This window comes from Natator depressus, chromosome 8, assembly GCF_965152275.1.
Source record: "Natator depressus isolate rNatDep1 chromosome 8, rNatDep2.hap1, whole genome shotgun sequence".
Classification (NCBI taxonomy): Eukaryota; Metazoa; Chordata; order Testudines; family Cheloniidae; genus Natator; species Natator depressus.
The window spans coordinates 19,843,770-19,860,842 of record NC_134241.1 but is presented as its reverse complement, the minus strand read 5'-3'; the positions used below and the strand labels follow the sequence as shown (position 1 = coordinate 19,860,842).

General features: G+C 38.9%; 1 protein-coding gene across 3 annotated transcripts in view; it reads left to right on the top strand.

The window, feature by feature from the left end:
• Window positions 1–17,073, top strand: part of CPEB4 (cytoplasmic polyadenylation element binding protein 4) — a 53,587-nt gene that overhangs the window by 22,160 nt on the left and 14,354 nt on the right. For 2 of the 3 annotated variants that reach the window (XM_074960553.1, XM_074960552.1), the window contains 2 exons: window positions 13,590–13,613; window positions 15,889–16,062. In XM_074960553.1, coding sequence (XP_074816654.1) covers window positions 13,590–13,613; window positions 15,889–16,062 — 198 coding nt within the window. The remainder of the gene's footprint in view (window positions 1–13,589; window positions 13,614–15,888; window positions 16,063–17,073) is intronic. The other variant, XM_074960554.1, reaches the window with a different exon arrangement.

Genomic DNA, 17,073 nt, shown 5'->3' with positions numbered 1-17,073 from the left:
TTAGTTTATGTAATGTAAACCTTAAGTAAAAATGGAGGAGCTTTTAAAAATGGCTGGAGTCTTGAAGTCACGTGCAAGCCCCATGATTTTTTTGATTATTATTAATTTTTTTTTTTGCATAATGTAAATCTCACTCATAACACACATGCAAAACTGGTATCTCTCACTAAACTATAAAACATACAGGAGATTAGAGAGAGGAGGTGGGTGAGGTAACATACCTTATTGGATCAACTTCTGTTGGTGAAAGAGACCAGGTTTTCAAGTTTACACAAAGCTCTTCTTCAGGTCAGGAGAATAGTTTAAAGGGTCATCTTCCCCATATTCTAATTCAGGACTGGAAAATAAAACATTTAAGGTTAAAATTGATCTCTAATTTATATAGTGATTACCTTTGTTTAGTGCCAGCACAGAATGAGACATTTGTCTCCAAAGAAAACAGGGCCAAATTCTGCTCTCATTTATAATAATATAACTGGAGTCAGTGGAGTTAATTTACACCAATGTAGACTCAGAGTTAACTCAGAAATTGTCCGTTAGTCTAAAAAATAGCCTGTGTGGACGAGAAGACAAGATGCTCTGGGAGAGCACCATAGGGACTGACCTAGGTCAAGACTTGTCAGAAGTGACAGTGATTTTGAGTGCCTAACTTGAGACAACGTATAGGGGCCGAATTTCAGAAAATGGTGAGCCTCACCCTCTGAAGATCAGGCTCCTTCATGGAATCTCAGATTAGGCACCAGATATTGAGTTAGGTTTTTATAAGGCTAGCCATCACAGTGGTATCTGAGCCTCCTTTCCACAGTGTCACTGCATGATCCCATGGCCACTGTAAAAAACCAAAGGAATCTGGCATTTAAGATGTTACCTTTGAGTAAAATTGTTTTGTATTTCGCAGCCATAATGAATCAGAATCATAACACAATTCAAATTAACAGACTGAAAATATAGGAGTTAAATTTTGGTTAATGTTTAGAAACACTATAGTAATTATAAGATGTAAATTGCCTTTTATGCTAAGTTGATTCCTGAGTGGTTTTTGAGGCACAGTAGATCACTTAGGGTGAAGTATTTATCTGATCATGTAATTAAAGACTGCATCATAATGCATTTGTGCAAGGGCGGGGCAAATTACAGTTGCACGGGCAACTATAAATGTGCGCTTCCTTACTTTTGAATTCTTGACTTTGCAACCTAAAGTTTTTTTTAATACATTTCCTAGGATTTTAAAAAGGAAGCAGGTATCAGTAGTTTGGAAACAGAAGTGATGTGTTTTGAGAACCCATGCCTGTGATGTTTGTCAGGGGATAACTGACTAAAATCAGTGCTTGTTGAGATGCTTATATTTCCTACAAGGTCTCTTCTCTGCCGAAGTGAAAGAATAAACAAACTTATGCATTAGTGCAGGTACAATTATCAGGTCACTTTTTGTTGTATTTTGACTCATGATTTGAGAACTCTGATATCTGCTTTAGAAATTTAACCGTTTTATTGATATTGGGGTCTGTTTAATTACACAAATGCTTACAAACCAATACCATTCATTTAATTTAAAAAGAAAATCATGTATACCTTGATGAACCTGGCCAGTATTCCACTTCTTAAAAGCTAACAGAATGTATACAGTTAAAAGATGGCAGCAGATTTTGCCATTGGTTTATGGCTACACTTTTTATCTCTAAAAATATAGTGTAAACTAATTTTGATAGCACTCGTAGATCATATAAATATAACTTCAGTATTGGGTGATCTGTGTTTATATGCAAAGGAGTTACTATTCAGCAGACTGAAATTTTACATGTGGTTCATTTATTTATGATCTCTTGTCATTTTAAGATTCCAGAAAATTCAAATCTAGAATTTGAGCATGTGTAGTGCCAAACTTAATTTTTTAGCCATTGAGGACATTAGCTATAAAGCTACGATAATAATTTTTAATTAGGTGAATATGAACATGCTGTTTAAATTTTAAATGACATATTAAGAAATAGGTATCATCCTAGCGTGGTTTGTTTCATTGTTTGTGGAATACAAGTTGATTAGCTGTGTTTTATTAAATCTGTATGATATGCTGTGTTTTATTAAATCTACCACCGACGGCTTGACCTCCAGATGTGTGGAGCACCCGCAACTCCAGTTGAAGCCAGTGAGAGTTGCAGATGCTCAGCACCTTTGTAAAGTAGGCCATAGAAATATGGAGACAAATGCGCTTTGGCTTATAACCTTGAAATTCCACTGACAATAATGAGGCCATGTAGGTATCTGTAAGAGTGATTTGGTCCTTGGAACATGTGGAATTTTCATGACCAAATAAGTTAAGATATTTTAAATTGGGTATAAAATCTTTTCCCAGTAACATCTAAGAGTAGTAATGTTTCCTGGAAGTTTCCAAGCTGCGATAAGTGTTACAGGACAAAGGTTTGGACAGATAAAGCCCTGTACTGGGTTAAAAGCGCAGTTTGTGGAAAGAGAGACTCAACAGGGTATCATGCTTGTCCTCAGTAGAATTGAATTGTTGGGAAAATTTTGGTGGTATCCAAGCCTCTCTTCCATCCAGGCAACGATTCAAAACCTTGACAGGGCAAGTGGAGAGTCTCTCTCTTTTTTTAAAAAAAAATATTATTCCAGTTTTGTGATGCAATTTACATGTGATGAGGAATATGTGTGGTACAGCCAGTTTCTACATGAGTTACTGCTTGTAAAATAACAGCCCTCTTGTCGTTGCTCGTTATTGTGAAAATGAGAAATGAGGAAGCTTCGGCTGCAAACAGCTGGGATATGTTTGCTGCTGCTTTTGCTGGGACTACCATTTACTTGTTGCTTTGGGGGTGAAATAAGAGAAAGCTGTAAAAAACACAAAACCTCATGTAAAATTCCAAACTGACCTGTGAGCAATCCTTCCACAGATAAAAGTAAGTGTATTTGAACCTATTAGTATTAACCATAAAAAATCCATGCTAGTTTAAATCCTGCAGCATGCTAGTACATGCCAACATAAATCCAGCTCTTGCTGTGAATCGTGCATGAATTGCACTTCCAGCTATTCATTAAATCATAGGAAGGGTACTGCCTGCCCATCTATTTAAATTGCTTAGCTGTTAGTATGGTAATAGACCAGGATCTGCTTGAGGAGAAATGCTTATATAAAGACTCGAGGAATAGTGAATGTGATCTAGGAGTATGAATGGGAAGTTTAGGAAGAGGCTTTACAGCTTTTCCTAATGCCTTTTCTTTTCTCATCCACAAACAGTTTAGCAAGATAAGTTACAGATTAGAATAATCCCTTGGAAAAAAAGTATTCCACCAAGAGGACCTGTAGTGTGCAAAGTCCTACTTACTCCTTCCCTTTGGCCATAAAGTCCATCAGTTTCATATAGCACCACTTTTGCCATCTGACTGTAGATCGGGGTGGGCAAACTACAGCCCACGGGCCACAGCCGGCCCGCCAGCCAATTTAATCCAGCCCTCAAGCTCCCACTGGGGAGCAGGGTCTGGGGCTTGCCCTGCTCCAGACGGGGAGCAGGGTCGAAGGCTGCTCTGTGCACTGTGGTTCCTGGAAGCAGCGGCATGTCCCCCTTCCGGCTCCTACATTTAGGGGCAGCCAGGGGGCTCTGCCTTGTCTGCTGGGAACTGCGGCCAATGGGAGCTGCAGGGGCGGCACCTGCAGATGGGGCAGTGCGCAGAGCTGCCTGGCCATGCCAGAGCTGGAGGTGGGACATGCTGTTGCTTCTGGGAACTGCTTGAAGTAAGTGCCGCTCGGAGCCTGCACCCCTAATGTCTCCCGTGCCCCAACCCCCAGCCCTGAGCCCCCTCCTGCCTTCTGAACCCCTCAGTCCTAGCCCTGAGCACTCTTCTGGACCCCAAACCCCTCATCCCCAGCCTCACCCCAAACCCACACCCCCTGCCAAAGCCCTCAACCCCCCACCCCAGCCCAGAGCCCCCTCCTGCACCCTGAACTCCTCTTTTCTGGCCCTACCCCAGAGCCCTCACCCCCTCCTGAACCCCAACCCCAATTTTGTGAGCATTCATGGCCTACCATACAATTTCAATACCCAGATGTGGCCCTCGGGCCAAAAAGTTGGCCCACTCCTGCTGTAGATCATATTCTCAATTATGAAACCATTTTTAAATACGTGCATATATCCGTTCTAAAAAGTGTGATAATCTTTTTTTCCTGTCCCCCCGTGTCATAAATCTAACCCCTCGAATCTCTGTATTTTTAAAAAAAAGTGGATATAGCAATAACACTTCACCTTTACATCATCTAACCCATTCAAATCCGAGATTTTGTAGGATTCCGTCAATATATGTGAATTGATTTTTATCACTTGGAACCACCAAGGAAGTGTAAAGATAAGATCTACTTGAAATTATGTTCCCTGTCAGTCAATTGAAATAACTGGTATAATGTCACAAATTGTGAAATGATAGTGGTATACTTCGGATAACGTGATATATATTATATGTTTAGGATGTATAGCAGATTTAAAAACTGGAGATGAAACTTCAGAAGAGTACTGAAGTGCACACCTCAGTTTTGACACCAAAGGACAATGTAAACTGCATTATAGCCTAGTCCCATGGTAGTGAATGTGACCAAGATTTGGCTCATAATCTCTGGTAGTTCTGTGGTGGCTGCAGTGAATGCGGATCATCTTTTGGGGGTTCAGTCCATAAAATCACATTTTAATATCAAGAAGCGGGATACCATAATGCTAGTAATGTGGTGGTGTGGGGGGTAGGGGGGCATAAATGTAGATTCATTTATATAAATGGCGAAGACATTCATTCCTCTCTGCTCAGATCCCGATGATATACTGAAATATAACATTACAAAATCTGCTCAGTATTGAGAAACTTTGAGTAGGCAGATTAAAGTCCTAACAAATGAGAGCCACTTATTTCAACTTCAGTTTTCCAGAGCATTCCCAATTAATGTTAAATATGTTAAACTATAAGGTTTTTCCCAAAATTTATGTCCAAAGATCTTCATTAGAACATATTATTGAAATGCCATTGTTCTTGTCTGTGCCAAACAAACAGTAAGAATCTCTTCCCCTACTCCACAGAGCCAATCTGATTCAGACAAACAATTCAGCATATACTGGTAGAAAACAATATAAGACAGTGCTGATATCTTCAGAAGGATCAACCTTCACAGGCTTTGTGGAAGAAGTTTATTTTCAGCAGGGATTTGGAAAACAGAGGTTGCTTAATGTTGAATTATAAAATAGACTATAGTGTGATAACTTTGAATTTAAAATCATCCAAATAAGGTCCTCGCCCTAGTACTATAAAAAAATACCAGAAACTTTATTACAATATGATCTTGTCTGCTTAACACATTGGTTTATAATACCTGTACAAGTTTGATCTCCAGTATGCTTGCCCCCAGAAACATCCAAAAAGGGATCTGATTAAAGCTTGTGGCACAGTCTTTCTTACGTTTGGCGGTACTCAGAATCTCATGCCCATTTATTCCATTCAAAACACCAACATATGACCTGGCATTTCCTCTTCAATGTATGGGGGGAGAGAAGATAGCTCAGTAGTTTGAGCTTTGGCCTGCTAAACCCAGGGTTGTGAGTTCAATCCTTGAGGGGGCCATTTAGGGATATGGGGCAAAAATTGGGGATTGGTCCTGCTTTGAGCAGGGGGTTGGACTAGATGACCTCCTGAGGTCCCTTCCAACCCAGATATTCTATGATATACGAATGGGTAGTAAAAACAACGAGGCGTCCTTATGGCACCTTAGAGACAAACAAATTTATTTGGGCATAAGCTTTCGTGGGATATAACCCACTTCATCAGAAGCATGGAGTGGAAAATACAGTAAACAGGTATAAATATACAGCACATGAAAAGAGGGGAGTTGCCTTACTAAGTGGGGAGTCAGTGCTAACGAGGCCAATTCAGTTAGGGTGCATGTAGCCCATTCCCAACAGTTGAGAAGTGCAAGAGACAGTCCATGTGTTACTGTGTAGACTCATCTAATTAGTTGCATTCAATTTACCATAGGAAAAATATCCAGAAGTATCTTAATCCCAAGACCTACTCAGTCAGGGTGTTGCCTGTCTCCACAGTGATTATAGTATTGTATTGTGCTCTTCCGTAATAAAAGAAAAGAGAAATATTTCAAAACACATTTTTTTCTCATAGGATTCTGCAGGATCAACAGCAGTGTATATCTGAAGGCACTCTGCTGTTTATTCTGGAGCCAAACAAGCCCTACTTTTGTATTTATGGTACCTTTTTGGAGTTGCATATAGTGCTTCGTATTATCTGAGTTTCCTGTAGGTATACATGGGTTTTCTCGTATTCTTAGAATTTGATGCCAATATTTATTTTACAGAATAATATGCACATCTTTCTCCAATGTCATAAGTTTGAAGACTTGTATGAGAAATCCATGTCATGTAAAGTCTCCTACATGTTCCCTTTCAGTATGTCACGTGCCTGGCATCACCATTCAAACTAAGTCCTCCAGCCTTCTAATTTAAGAACCTAGGAATGCATGAAAATGACATTTTCATTTTGCCTTATGACAATTTGAGCTTTTCTGGCCTAAATCGGATTAAACATTTCATCTAAACAAGCATTCTGTTGTAATGCCCATTTTATCATATAGGTGCACAAATTTATGTGAAAGTGCAACTTTCATGACAGTCCCAGTTTGAGCATGCCTATGTATGTACACACATGGATATCTGACCTGGAATATGAATGGCTGCTTCAAATATCCAGAATAACTTCAAATATAGTTATAATGGAATATACAAATACTCAGAATAACTTCATTGGTCACACCGCATGGTCCTGTCATTACAAAAATGAATCAATATTTTATAAACGTGGCATGTCAAGAAGTACATTAATACTAGGTTGGCCACAGTATTTCGCAGCTTGCTTTTAGTCTTGAGCTGAGGTGGGCTGGTGTAGCAGCATACCTGTTTCAATGGGTGTGTTTTTGCTTGCATAAGCAGAATCCCCTTCTCTAACCATTTCAGAAAGATTGGAGTCATTACCCCAATCTTCTTCCTCAGAAGTCCTGGTAGTAAACTTAGCTCAAGTTAAAATACTTAAACTTGCAACATTAATATTTTTAAATAAGTACAATCTTATCTGACTCATGCTTGCTGTTTCCCATGCCAGCTTTAAGGGAGTCTTCAGGGCCACCTGTTAACATAAAATATATTGTTTTCAGTGATGCTGCAGTACATAGAATATGCAGTTAGAGAGCGAAAACAAAGATTCATAGATCAGGATGTATTAATCACATCTTGAGGCATTAAAAAGCTATTTTCTGTACAGATTGCAAAATATCACTGAGGGATACATACATGTCTTTCACACCAGCTTCTGTGTTAATTATTCATTTTTGATTGTGTAATTAAAAGGGATCTTCTGGTTTTAAGCTGTATGTGGTTGTGTCTCTGTTTTAAAAAGCAAGTGTATACAGACCAAGACAGGAACTTTCAGCTGACATACACAGTGCTGTATAAAAGAGAAGTGGTTGCCTCTTATTTGATGAGTAGTTTGAATGTAGATACTGTGAATTAAATAATTCTCTAATCAGTGGAAATCTTACTTCCACTGACTAGTACTTTATTTCACAAGTTGCCCCTTGACTACTTTGGAACGCCTCATGGTATAAGGTACTATTTAACATAAGTAGGAATATCACAATCTGGCTCTTTAAAGACAATAGAACTACTCATGGAGTAAGATGCTATGCAACATGAATGAGTGGTAGAATCTGGCTCAGATTGTAATCTTTGTACTTGCTCAGAAAACAGATAAGTTAAATAGAAATAAGAGTCTAGTTATTTTAGAACACTTCAACTTTTCTGGGTAATCAGTCAGGGCCCAAGTCCAACAACAAGAAGATCCTTTTTCAGATGGAAAGAAAACTGTCCAGCCAATGCAGTGAATCTTCATATTTTGAAGAAGAAAAAATACTATTCAGAGAAGTAACTGTGAAAGCTAGTTGAAATAAATGTACAATATATTTTTTTCTAGAGGCAGCCTTCGTATCCCTTGCTTTGACGCTCAATTCTAAAGCTTGTTCATATCTCTAATATTTTTTAAATGACTGCTGATTTCAGGGTGGGTCCTTGTTCTCTTTGAGTGATCTTCTGTCCCCAGGCTTTCACCTGGAAGTGGTGCAACCTGATATGTCTTGTATAATAAAGGACAGATTCAAACACTTCAGTGTAGCATCAAGTTCTCATTTGTCGAGAAATTAGTAGCAAAATATCACTGCATTAGAGAGAACTTGCAAACCATGTGTCGTTTGGGTAGCCCAGCTTGATCACTCTTAAATATTGAATTTTAAGGCCTGCACTAATAGTATAGTACTAAACATTCGGTTTAGTATAGTGCTCGGTATAGTATAGTACTAAGCATGTGTAGGTTGACTGTGAAATGCAAACTTTCCAGCTCCTGAGATTTCAGCAGTGGTTCTAGGTAGTATAGGAAGGTAATAAGCAGGTTTTTTGGGTGCTTGTTTTTGGGGTCATGTGGCAAGGAAGTGGTGGTGCTTTTCCATACTCTTACCTACAAATAAATTCCCGTGTGAGTTGCCAAAATTAGTCACCACTCATTGTAGATTGTACAGACGTTCAAATTATGTGTGCTCTCTGAGCTCCACTGGAGTCTTTGACCTTTGCTCCTCCTTGGTGGGGCTTCAGAGGAGAGAATGATTAAAGTATTGGAAATATGCCTTATAGTGATAGACTTAAGGAGCTCAGCCTGTTTAACTGGACAAAAAGAGTTAAGGGATAATCTGATCAGTTCATAAATACCTATTTGGGGAAAATATTTGATTGTGGTGTTCAATCTAATAGACAAAGCTATAGCAAGATCCAGAGTCTGGAAGTTGAAGACAGACCAATTCAGACTGGAAATAGGGCATATATCTATAACAATGAGGGTAATTTAACCACTGGACCAATTTACCAAGGCTTGTGGTGGATTCTCTATCACCAACACTTTAAAATCAAGACTGGATGTTTGTGTAAAAGATATACTCTAGTTCAAACAGAAATTACTTTGGGGCAGTTCTATGGTTTGGGTCAAGCAGGAGGTCAGACTAGATCAGTGGTTCCTGCAGGCCATAGAATTTTTGAATATGCCCGTGGATACTACTATGGGTTCCTTGGACTAGGCTCTTTGATTTAAGGAGAAGGAGTGGTGTTCTATCCCAGATGTTATCCACTGGTGGCACCAAAATGACATGTCACTCAGTAAACTCCAGATCTGTGATCCCCTCTCTCTCTCTCCTTTCTTACATGAGGAATAAAACTATTAACAATGTTGACACTTAACTCAGATGTCCAGTGATAGTAATTTAATTCTTTAGTTGGATTGGGCAGTTCACACTTCTCTGAGCTGTTGCTCCAGGCTCCTTGCAGATTCACACAGGCAAACTGTATCCGATTACCTAAAAACTATAAACAGAGAACTTCTTCATAATAACAGCTGAGAGACTCTCATTTTTTTAAAATAAAAATTAAGATTCATGAGAACAAGGCTTCAGAGAGGTGCCTCTACGCCGATACCATCTGTTTCTGAACCCTGGTTATTTAGTCTTTACGTGATGCACTTCATATCTGTGTCTTTTGTTTTAATTATATATTTGCTTATTATAAAAATAAATCATGGGGGCACCACTTGCAAAATCCTTACATTTTGGTGGATTGATTTAAATGTTGATTTATGTACATTGATTGTCAATGTAAACCTTAGGCTGCCCCCTCAGGGTTTATTTTGACCAGCTAACTTATAGTTGCCCTGTCTACATTAGGATTTTAATTAGAGTTAAAGGACGTGTATAAAAATGTTTTGTTTTCCTAGTGTAGATGTAGTGTTAGGCAGACAGGGTGGTGTGTGATCAGTGAGGTTGGCGTGCTAAATGGAGCTTGTGTGTCAGTCCAACTCCCATCTTTGTGCTATCTCACATGTTGCCTCTTTTGCGTGGAACAGCCTCCTAATGCTAGGCTGCCAGCCTCCTCATTCAGCCCACACATAAAAATGAAATCATTAGTGCCCCAGTCCTGCAAGTTGTTCCATATGAGTGGATATCTGTGAGGAGCCCCACAAAAATTGAGGGGCTTTGCATGGGCCCAGGGCTTCTCCCGCACAGTGTTTGTTGCAGGTTTTGGATTTAAGGAACTGTAAATCTGAGGTGACCCTTTTATCTAGATTCTTCAGTGTATCTTCTCCTTTAGGTCTGTCTTCTAGATTGTGAGCTCTCTGAGGCAAGGACTATCTGTGTGCCTTATACAGGGCTGAGCACATTAATGTAATACTACATACTCCTCTTTTTGGTTCGAAAAGAAGATGGAAGAAGCTTGACATATGTTAATTGGCAGACTATACTAGCCATGACAGCTGGCGTGGAGATACCAGTAGACAAGAAGAACCATTGAAAGTCTCACCTGGTCTTGAGGGAGTGGAGGTGGGAGATGTATGAGGAGGCAAGGATCTAAATGGACTCATTGAGGAGTGCCTTGAAGATGAGGAAATGCAAAAATCATACTGTACTCAAATTGAAGGGAGGTGTGTAGGGAACATTGAGGGGGCAGAAGAACGGAAATGACTGGTTTTAGACTAAGTTGCTCACCCCTTACTTTCTTGGGAAATTTTTTCCTAAGCTAATATTAACAGTAAAAATATTATATTAACTGGATCAGTAGACCCCAAACCGTAGTACGTGCTCCCCTAGCGGGGAGAGGAGGAACATTCCTGGGGCAGGGCATGGAGGAACATTCTGGGGGGGGTGCAGCGAGGCCCCAGGCCAGCCCCCACATGGGGCGGGGAGGGATTCTGCTCCTGGCCGTGGCCCCAGCCTGCCTGCAGCTCCCAGCCCCAGCCATGGCTCCACTCCCACTCCCAGCTCCGCCCCCAGCAGAGGCCCTATCTCATGGTCCCAGGAGGGAGTGCCACCCAGCTCTGCTACTTCTCCAGTCTAGGCCCCATCTCGCGGTCCCGGCTGCAGCCCTGGCTCTGCTCCAGGCCTGGGCTAGCCCCCACTAGGGACAGGGAAGGGAATGCCACCCAGCTCCACTCCAGCCCCAGCCGAGGCCCCATCTCGCAGTCCCGGCCGTGGCCTGGGTGAGGCAGACAGATTACATTACAGGTAACGGTGACATAAAATGTTTGGGGACCACCGGTCTAGGTGATACAGATGTTATGGCCCTCTTATTCAAAGCAGTGGGTGACCTTACCTGCAATATAACAGTACATTGCAATTTTCTGGCAAAATGAAGTGAGTTAAGGAAGTTTCAGCCTTCACTCAATTTTCTTGGGTATGAGCCAAGCCCTTGATGTTTTAACTTAAATTTTAGAGGAATTCAAGAAAAACTAGGGTAATCAGTGAAGAGGAAGCTGTACAAAAAAGTAACACTGAAGTGGTCTTACTTTTTAGTGCTAACTATATAGACAGATCTCCTTTTATCCAAGAACGAGGAGACAGACTTTGCACCACTAATAACTGTTTCCTTACACAGTTTATTTAAGCAGAATCTTAGCTAGTACAGTTGCAAAGCACAGATTTCTCTAAAGCAAATAATGAAAGTCATCTACCAAATAAGGCTTTGGTAAGTTTTAGTCAGGCATTTCTTCAGCCTCCCCAAAACGCAGCACTTCCCCCAAATATCCCAAAAAGTGCACAAAATACTGGGCTCCTAAGGAATATTTTGAAATGTCAAAAATACAGTGGATTAGATTAAATAAATGTGGAAAACTACAAAGGAAAACTGCCATACTTTTAATTAAAAAAAACCAAAACCCCTAAAAACAGAATCCAAGCATAATGCTGAGTGATTTTGAATGGATCTTGTATTTCCTTTTTTATTTTTTTTGGAGTGGGAGTCTTGCTGCCTGAGAAATACTGTTCGGTCTCAAAATCTGGTGGCAAAAGAGCAAGGAATCTGCTGATTTACATCTCTGTGTCACATAGGCCGTTCTCAGGAATTACAGCTATGTTGAATAGCTAGTTTTCAGGAGTCAGTGCACCAGATAGGTGAGTTTGTGTATGTTTTGGTTTTGTTAACAATTTACAGATGACAGGATTTTATGATTTTATAGACAGGGCACACTTTGAAACCACTTTAGGTTCTTAAATGCACAAAAGCTTCTCAGTTCTCTGTCCAGCATGCAAAGCAGCTGGCAAGGTCATTGCATGGAAAAAAGCTTATCATAGCTTTTCACTCATTTGGGAACTGTAAAAACACCTTAGATTTCTTATTTAAAAAAAAAAAGCAGTATCAGTTACTATATGGAAATTATACTTGTAAAACCCCAAAATGTAAGCTATTATTTATAGCAGGAAATGTATGTGCCAAGCACTTGTGGCTATATTCTCAACTGAGGACCAATGCTTAGCGATACGTTCTCATTGGGATTGTGTGTTGAATGTCCCCATCAGAAAAGGATCAGTTAAGTAAATATAAAATAAACACCTAAGTAAACTAGATCGATATGCTTTCTTGCACGTGGGTTAAATACCCATGATTTGTAGTGGGTTTAAAACATTTAGATGCTGTAGCTACTTGTGGGTCTGCAAGATGAATTCTGAATGAGGAAAGAAAATAAAACTGGTGATATATTCAGAACTTTTTATAGTACTCTCCAGGAAAATTCAGATTTTGGAACAGAGTTGTTTTCCTGTCTGTTACGGATTTGGACTGCATTATCATTTTTAAGTGTAATTGTGAGTGGGGAATGAGTTATTGGGCATGTTCTGATAGATGTAGAGATCATCTTAATTATTTTGGCAGTAGAATGTTCTCCACTTTCATCCCAAAAAGGCGCACACAAAAAGAGGAGGGAGCACAGTAGTTGTAGCTACCATGTATATACATCAGTTTTAATAAGGGAGTGCATAAGGTTCTTGAACTGTGGTCCATAGATCTCTGGAGGTGTGCAGAGGGCAGTGGCCTACAAAGCTGTTACGCTTCACCACTGTGACTGTCTGTCGGTCTTGCAGCAGTAAAGCTTCCTGTTTAGTTGTAAGTTAATCAAGGACTCTCTTAGGGTTTGTGCTGGCTTTTTGGCAATCTTAACTTAAAAAAATTCAGGCACCTTTTTGTATCCTGTATGTCTTTATCAAGAGTTTCCCTGTAAATTTAACACGATCAAATTTAGGAGGCACTAAAATTGGAGGGGTAGGGAACACACAGAATGGCAGAATCAGTGTCAAGTAACTTTAGTGCCTAGTACAATGAGGGTGATCCATGACTAATAGTCATATATCCAGAGAGAGCAGTAAAGAGCACACATACTAAATAAGGTTGTAACCCAATGTAAAAGAATTGTATTAAAAAGCAAGTCTCTTTACTATGCTTATCTCCTTTGCAGATGTAATCTTAATTTGTGTAACCAAACAACAGAGTGGTGCAGGGAAGGTGTGGGATTGGGCGGGAGGCGGGGTGTGTCTGAAGATAATCTTGTGGACACCATTTTAAGTGGTCTGCAGTATGAAAAGGCTTGAGAACCACTGAGCTAGTATAAAGGAGATGAAGCTAGATCTTTTGGTCCTTATAACAATGTTTGAAAGGCTGTTTTCTTTCTCATTTAACATGCAGCAAGGACATATGGGAGAAGGCGAGGTAACAATATTCCTCTTTAATTTTCTAATGTTGACAATGTCTCATGGCATACATAGCACTACGCTGTTATTGGAAAGCAACCTAAAAAGATAAGATTTGAAACCATCAGTTTAACCCAAGCTTACTTAGTTTATCTGCATGCTGTGGTAAACATTTTAACTGAATGAAATATCTCCCCAGAATAGTACTACTTAGGTTGAGATTAGCATAATCCTATAGCTAAGTGTCATCTATGTGAATTACTCCTTGGGAGAGCTAAAATGTTGTTTTCCTCCTGTGTTTATGAATGACAACTCTGTAGAAGTGATTCATACTATTACTTGTATTTGAGTGCTGACAGTTGTGTTGGGCCCTGAATATGGGCCATGTCCCATTGGGTTTATAGTTGAAGGCCCCGATTCTGTAAACATGCATACTGAGTAAGTTTATGCATATTGGTGTGCGGTTGTGTTCATCGTGACTACCTAGATATTCAAAGTTACTCGCATGCAAAATTGTCTACAGGATTTGGGTCTTAATAGACAAGACAAATGAAAATGGATAATGCACTAGATAAGGAAAAAACCACTGTAAAGCCTTGAAAGCTATAATGGTAGAAACTTAATCATAAAAGTGGGTGTGATTCAGTTTTCAAAGGGTTCCTTGAGTAAAAGACATTTAAAAAACAGATTGTTGAATACTGAAACTAAGACTTGGTCAGTATTGAGTTCTTTAACTTTCTGAATGTAGATTAAGAAAGAAAATTGAAGTGTGATCTCTATTAGACTTTGACTTTGCATAGAAAATGTCCACTTTTCAGAGGTGGTCAAATCTGCAGTCTCTAATAATTTGATTTAATTTAAAATCAGGTTAATGTATGTAACCTATTGGACATTCCAAATGCCAGGATAACAAAGGATAACAAAAGAAGATAAATTAATCCCACTGATAACCATTTTTATAGATTGTATTGAATCCTGAAATATCATCCCCATATAAAGAAAAGGAGTACTTGTGGCACCTTAGAGACTAACCAATTTATCTGAGCATAAGTTTTCGTGAGCTATAGCTCACTTCATCGGCTGTAGCTCACAAAAGCTTAGGCTCAGATAAATTGGTTAGTCTCTAAGGTGCCACAAGTACTCCTTTTCTTTTTGCGAATACAGACTAATACGGCTGCTACTCTGAAATCCATCCCCATATAGCAAACTGTAGGCAAATGAAAAATTATTCTAGAAGCCTTAACAGACCTCACATGTATTTGCTTGTTTTTCCAATATGTGTTCGTAGAGGACTGGCCAACATATGTTGTGACTCTAGTTATTGTAATTTGTAATAAGGAGTATATATCGTTGCAGGGATCAGTTTGTGTGCGTTCATATGTATTGTGTTATACAACTGCATTTGTAAGTCAAAGATCTTTACTAAAGGAATATGCCCAAAAAGTGTTACAGCAAAAGGACATGTGACTGTCTCAATAGAGGAAGAATGCTTGCAACATGTTAGAAAACGAGTTTAGGAACAAATCTTCTTGTACAATATCTCAATAAAGTTGATCTGCTCCAAGAATGACATGTTACTTAAATGAGTCTTCAGTCGTCATGCATAGGAAATTGCAGTGGGTCTTACTGCTTTGATAAGTGTTCTTGTTATCTACAAGTGTATAGTTTGTGATTTAAATATTTTGATGTCAAGTGACCTAAAAGGTTAATGTAGTTAGCTGGTGTGGGAATCTTTTTTTCATCTGTACTGTGAAATTACCGTGTGCATGTAAGAAGTTATTTGAGAAATGGTATGCGTCCTAGATTTTTAGTTATGTGTATACAATCAGGATAGTCCCTACAAAGTAATTATTATGGTTTATATAATGTTTCTTTCTGTGGCAAGTCTTTTAAAAATATGACATATATAAAAAACAGGCAGCAGAATTAGGCAATAGCAATTGCAAAACTTCTCAAAAATGAGCTAAAATGAGTTCTATCTATGAAAAGATTGTGGATGTTCAGGTCCTTTTTAAATGCTGTTTGTTTTGTTACAAATTTTCTATAATAAAAGATACTGCCCCTTTCTGTAGCTGTGTAATTAACAAGGTGTTTGGATTGTTGTAGAACTAGAAATGGTAAGGTTAAATGAGATAAGCAGGATATCAAAATGATCATATTTAGTCTTCCCATTACTTGTTAAAGGGGAAGAGTACAAGAAGCTGTACTGCTAATATAGAACATTTCTTTAATAATATTTAAATAGCATGTTCTTTGTCCTATTAGTATGGGGTTTTTCCCTTTTTTTCCCCTAGGTCAGTCTTCACTGTTTCCAATGGAAGACGGGTTCTTGGATGATGGACGTGGGGATCAGACTCTTCATAGTGGCTTAGGATCACCACACTGCTTCTCTCACCAAAATGGAGAAAGAGTGGAACGGTATTCCCGCAAGGTGTTCGTAGGTGGACTGCCACCGGATATTGATGAAGGTATTTTCAGAAACAAGCTCAGTCAGAACAACCCATGTTGATTTGATGATAAACTGTAGAGTGGACCCTGTTGTTAACAAGCTAAAGAATGATTATAATAGGAGATTTTTTTTTACAAATTGTTGGCCAGATCCTAAGCGGCACTGAACACCTGCTGTTCCCATTAGCCCTGTCTCTACAACTGCTTTGTTACTGAAAGATAAAAATATGAGCTCTTTAACAAGGAATAGTACTTTTGTTATGAATTTGAGAATGAGGGCTAATGTGCTGTAACATTTGTGTGATAAATCTGTTCTTTCTCCAGCTCCTCCTTTTAGTTGTATATAGTCCAGACATAGACCATAAAAACGGGCAGATCTGTTTTAGGGAGCTGGCCGTGCTAAGACCTTCATGTTTATGAGATTATCATAGAAATGTTCTTTGGTCAGCAGCTGTAGTCTTGACAGATGGATGCAATGCCTCAAATGCTTAAGGATCTTTTATCTAATCTAGATCAAAATCTTTCAGCACTGAGAAAATACAAATCTTGTGACAGAAATAAATTGGTTTCTATTACGGCTGTAGATTAATCACAGTTAACTCACACGATTAACTCAAAAAATTAATCACGATTGAAAATTAATCACAATCGCAGTTTTAATCGCACTGTTAAACAATATGAGAATACCAATTGAAATTTAATAAATGTTTTTCTACATTTTCAAATATATTGTTTTTAATTACAACACAGAATACAAAGTGTAGTGCTAACTTTGTATTTTTATTACAAATATTTGCACTTTAAAAAACAAAATACTATTTTTCAGTTCACCTCATACAAGTACTGTAGTGCAATCTCTTTACTGTGAAAGTGCAATTTACAAAAGTAGATTTTTTTGTTACATAATTTAACTCAAAAACAAAACAAAACTATGTAAAACTTTAGATCTTATAAGTCCACTCAGTCCTACTTCTTGTTCAGCCAATCGTTAAGAAAACAAGTTTGTTTACATTTACAGGAGATAATGCTGC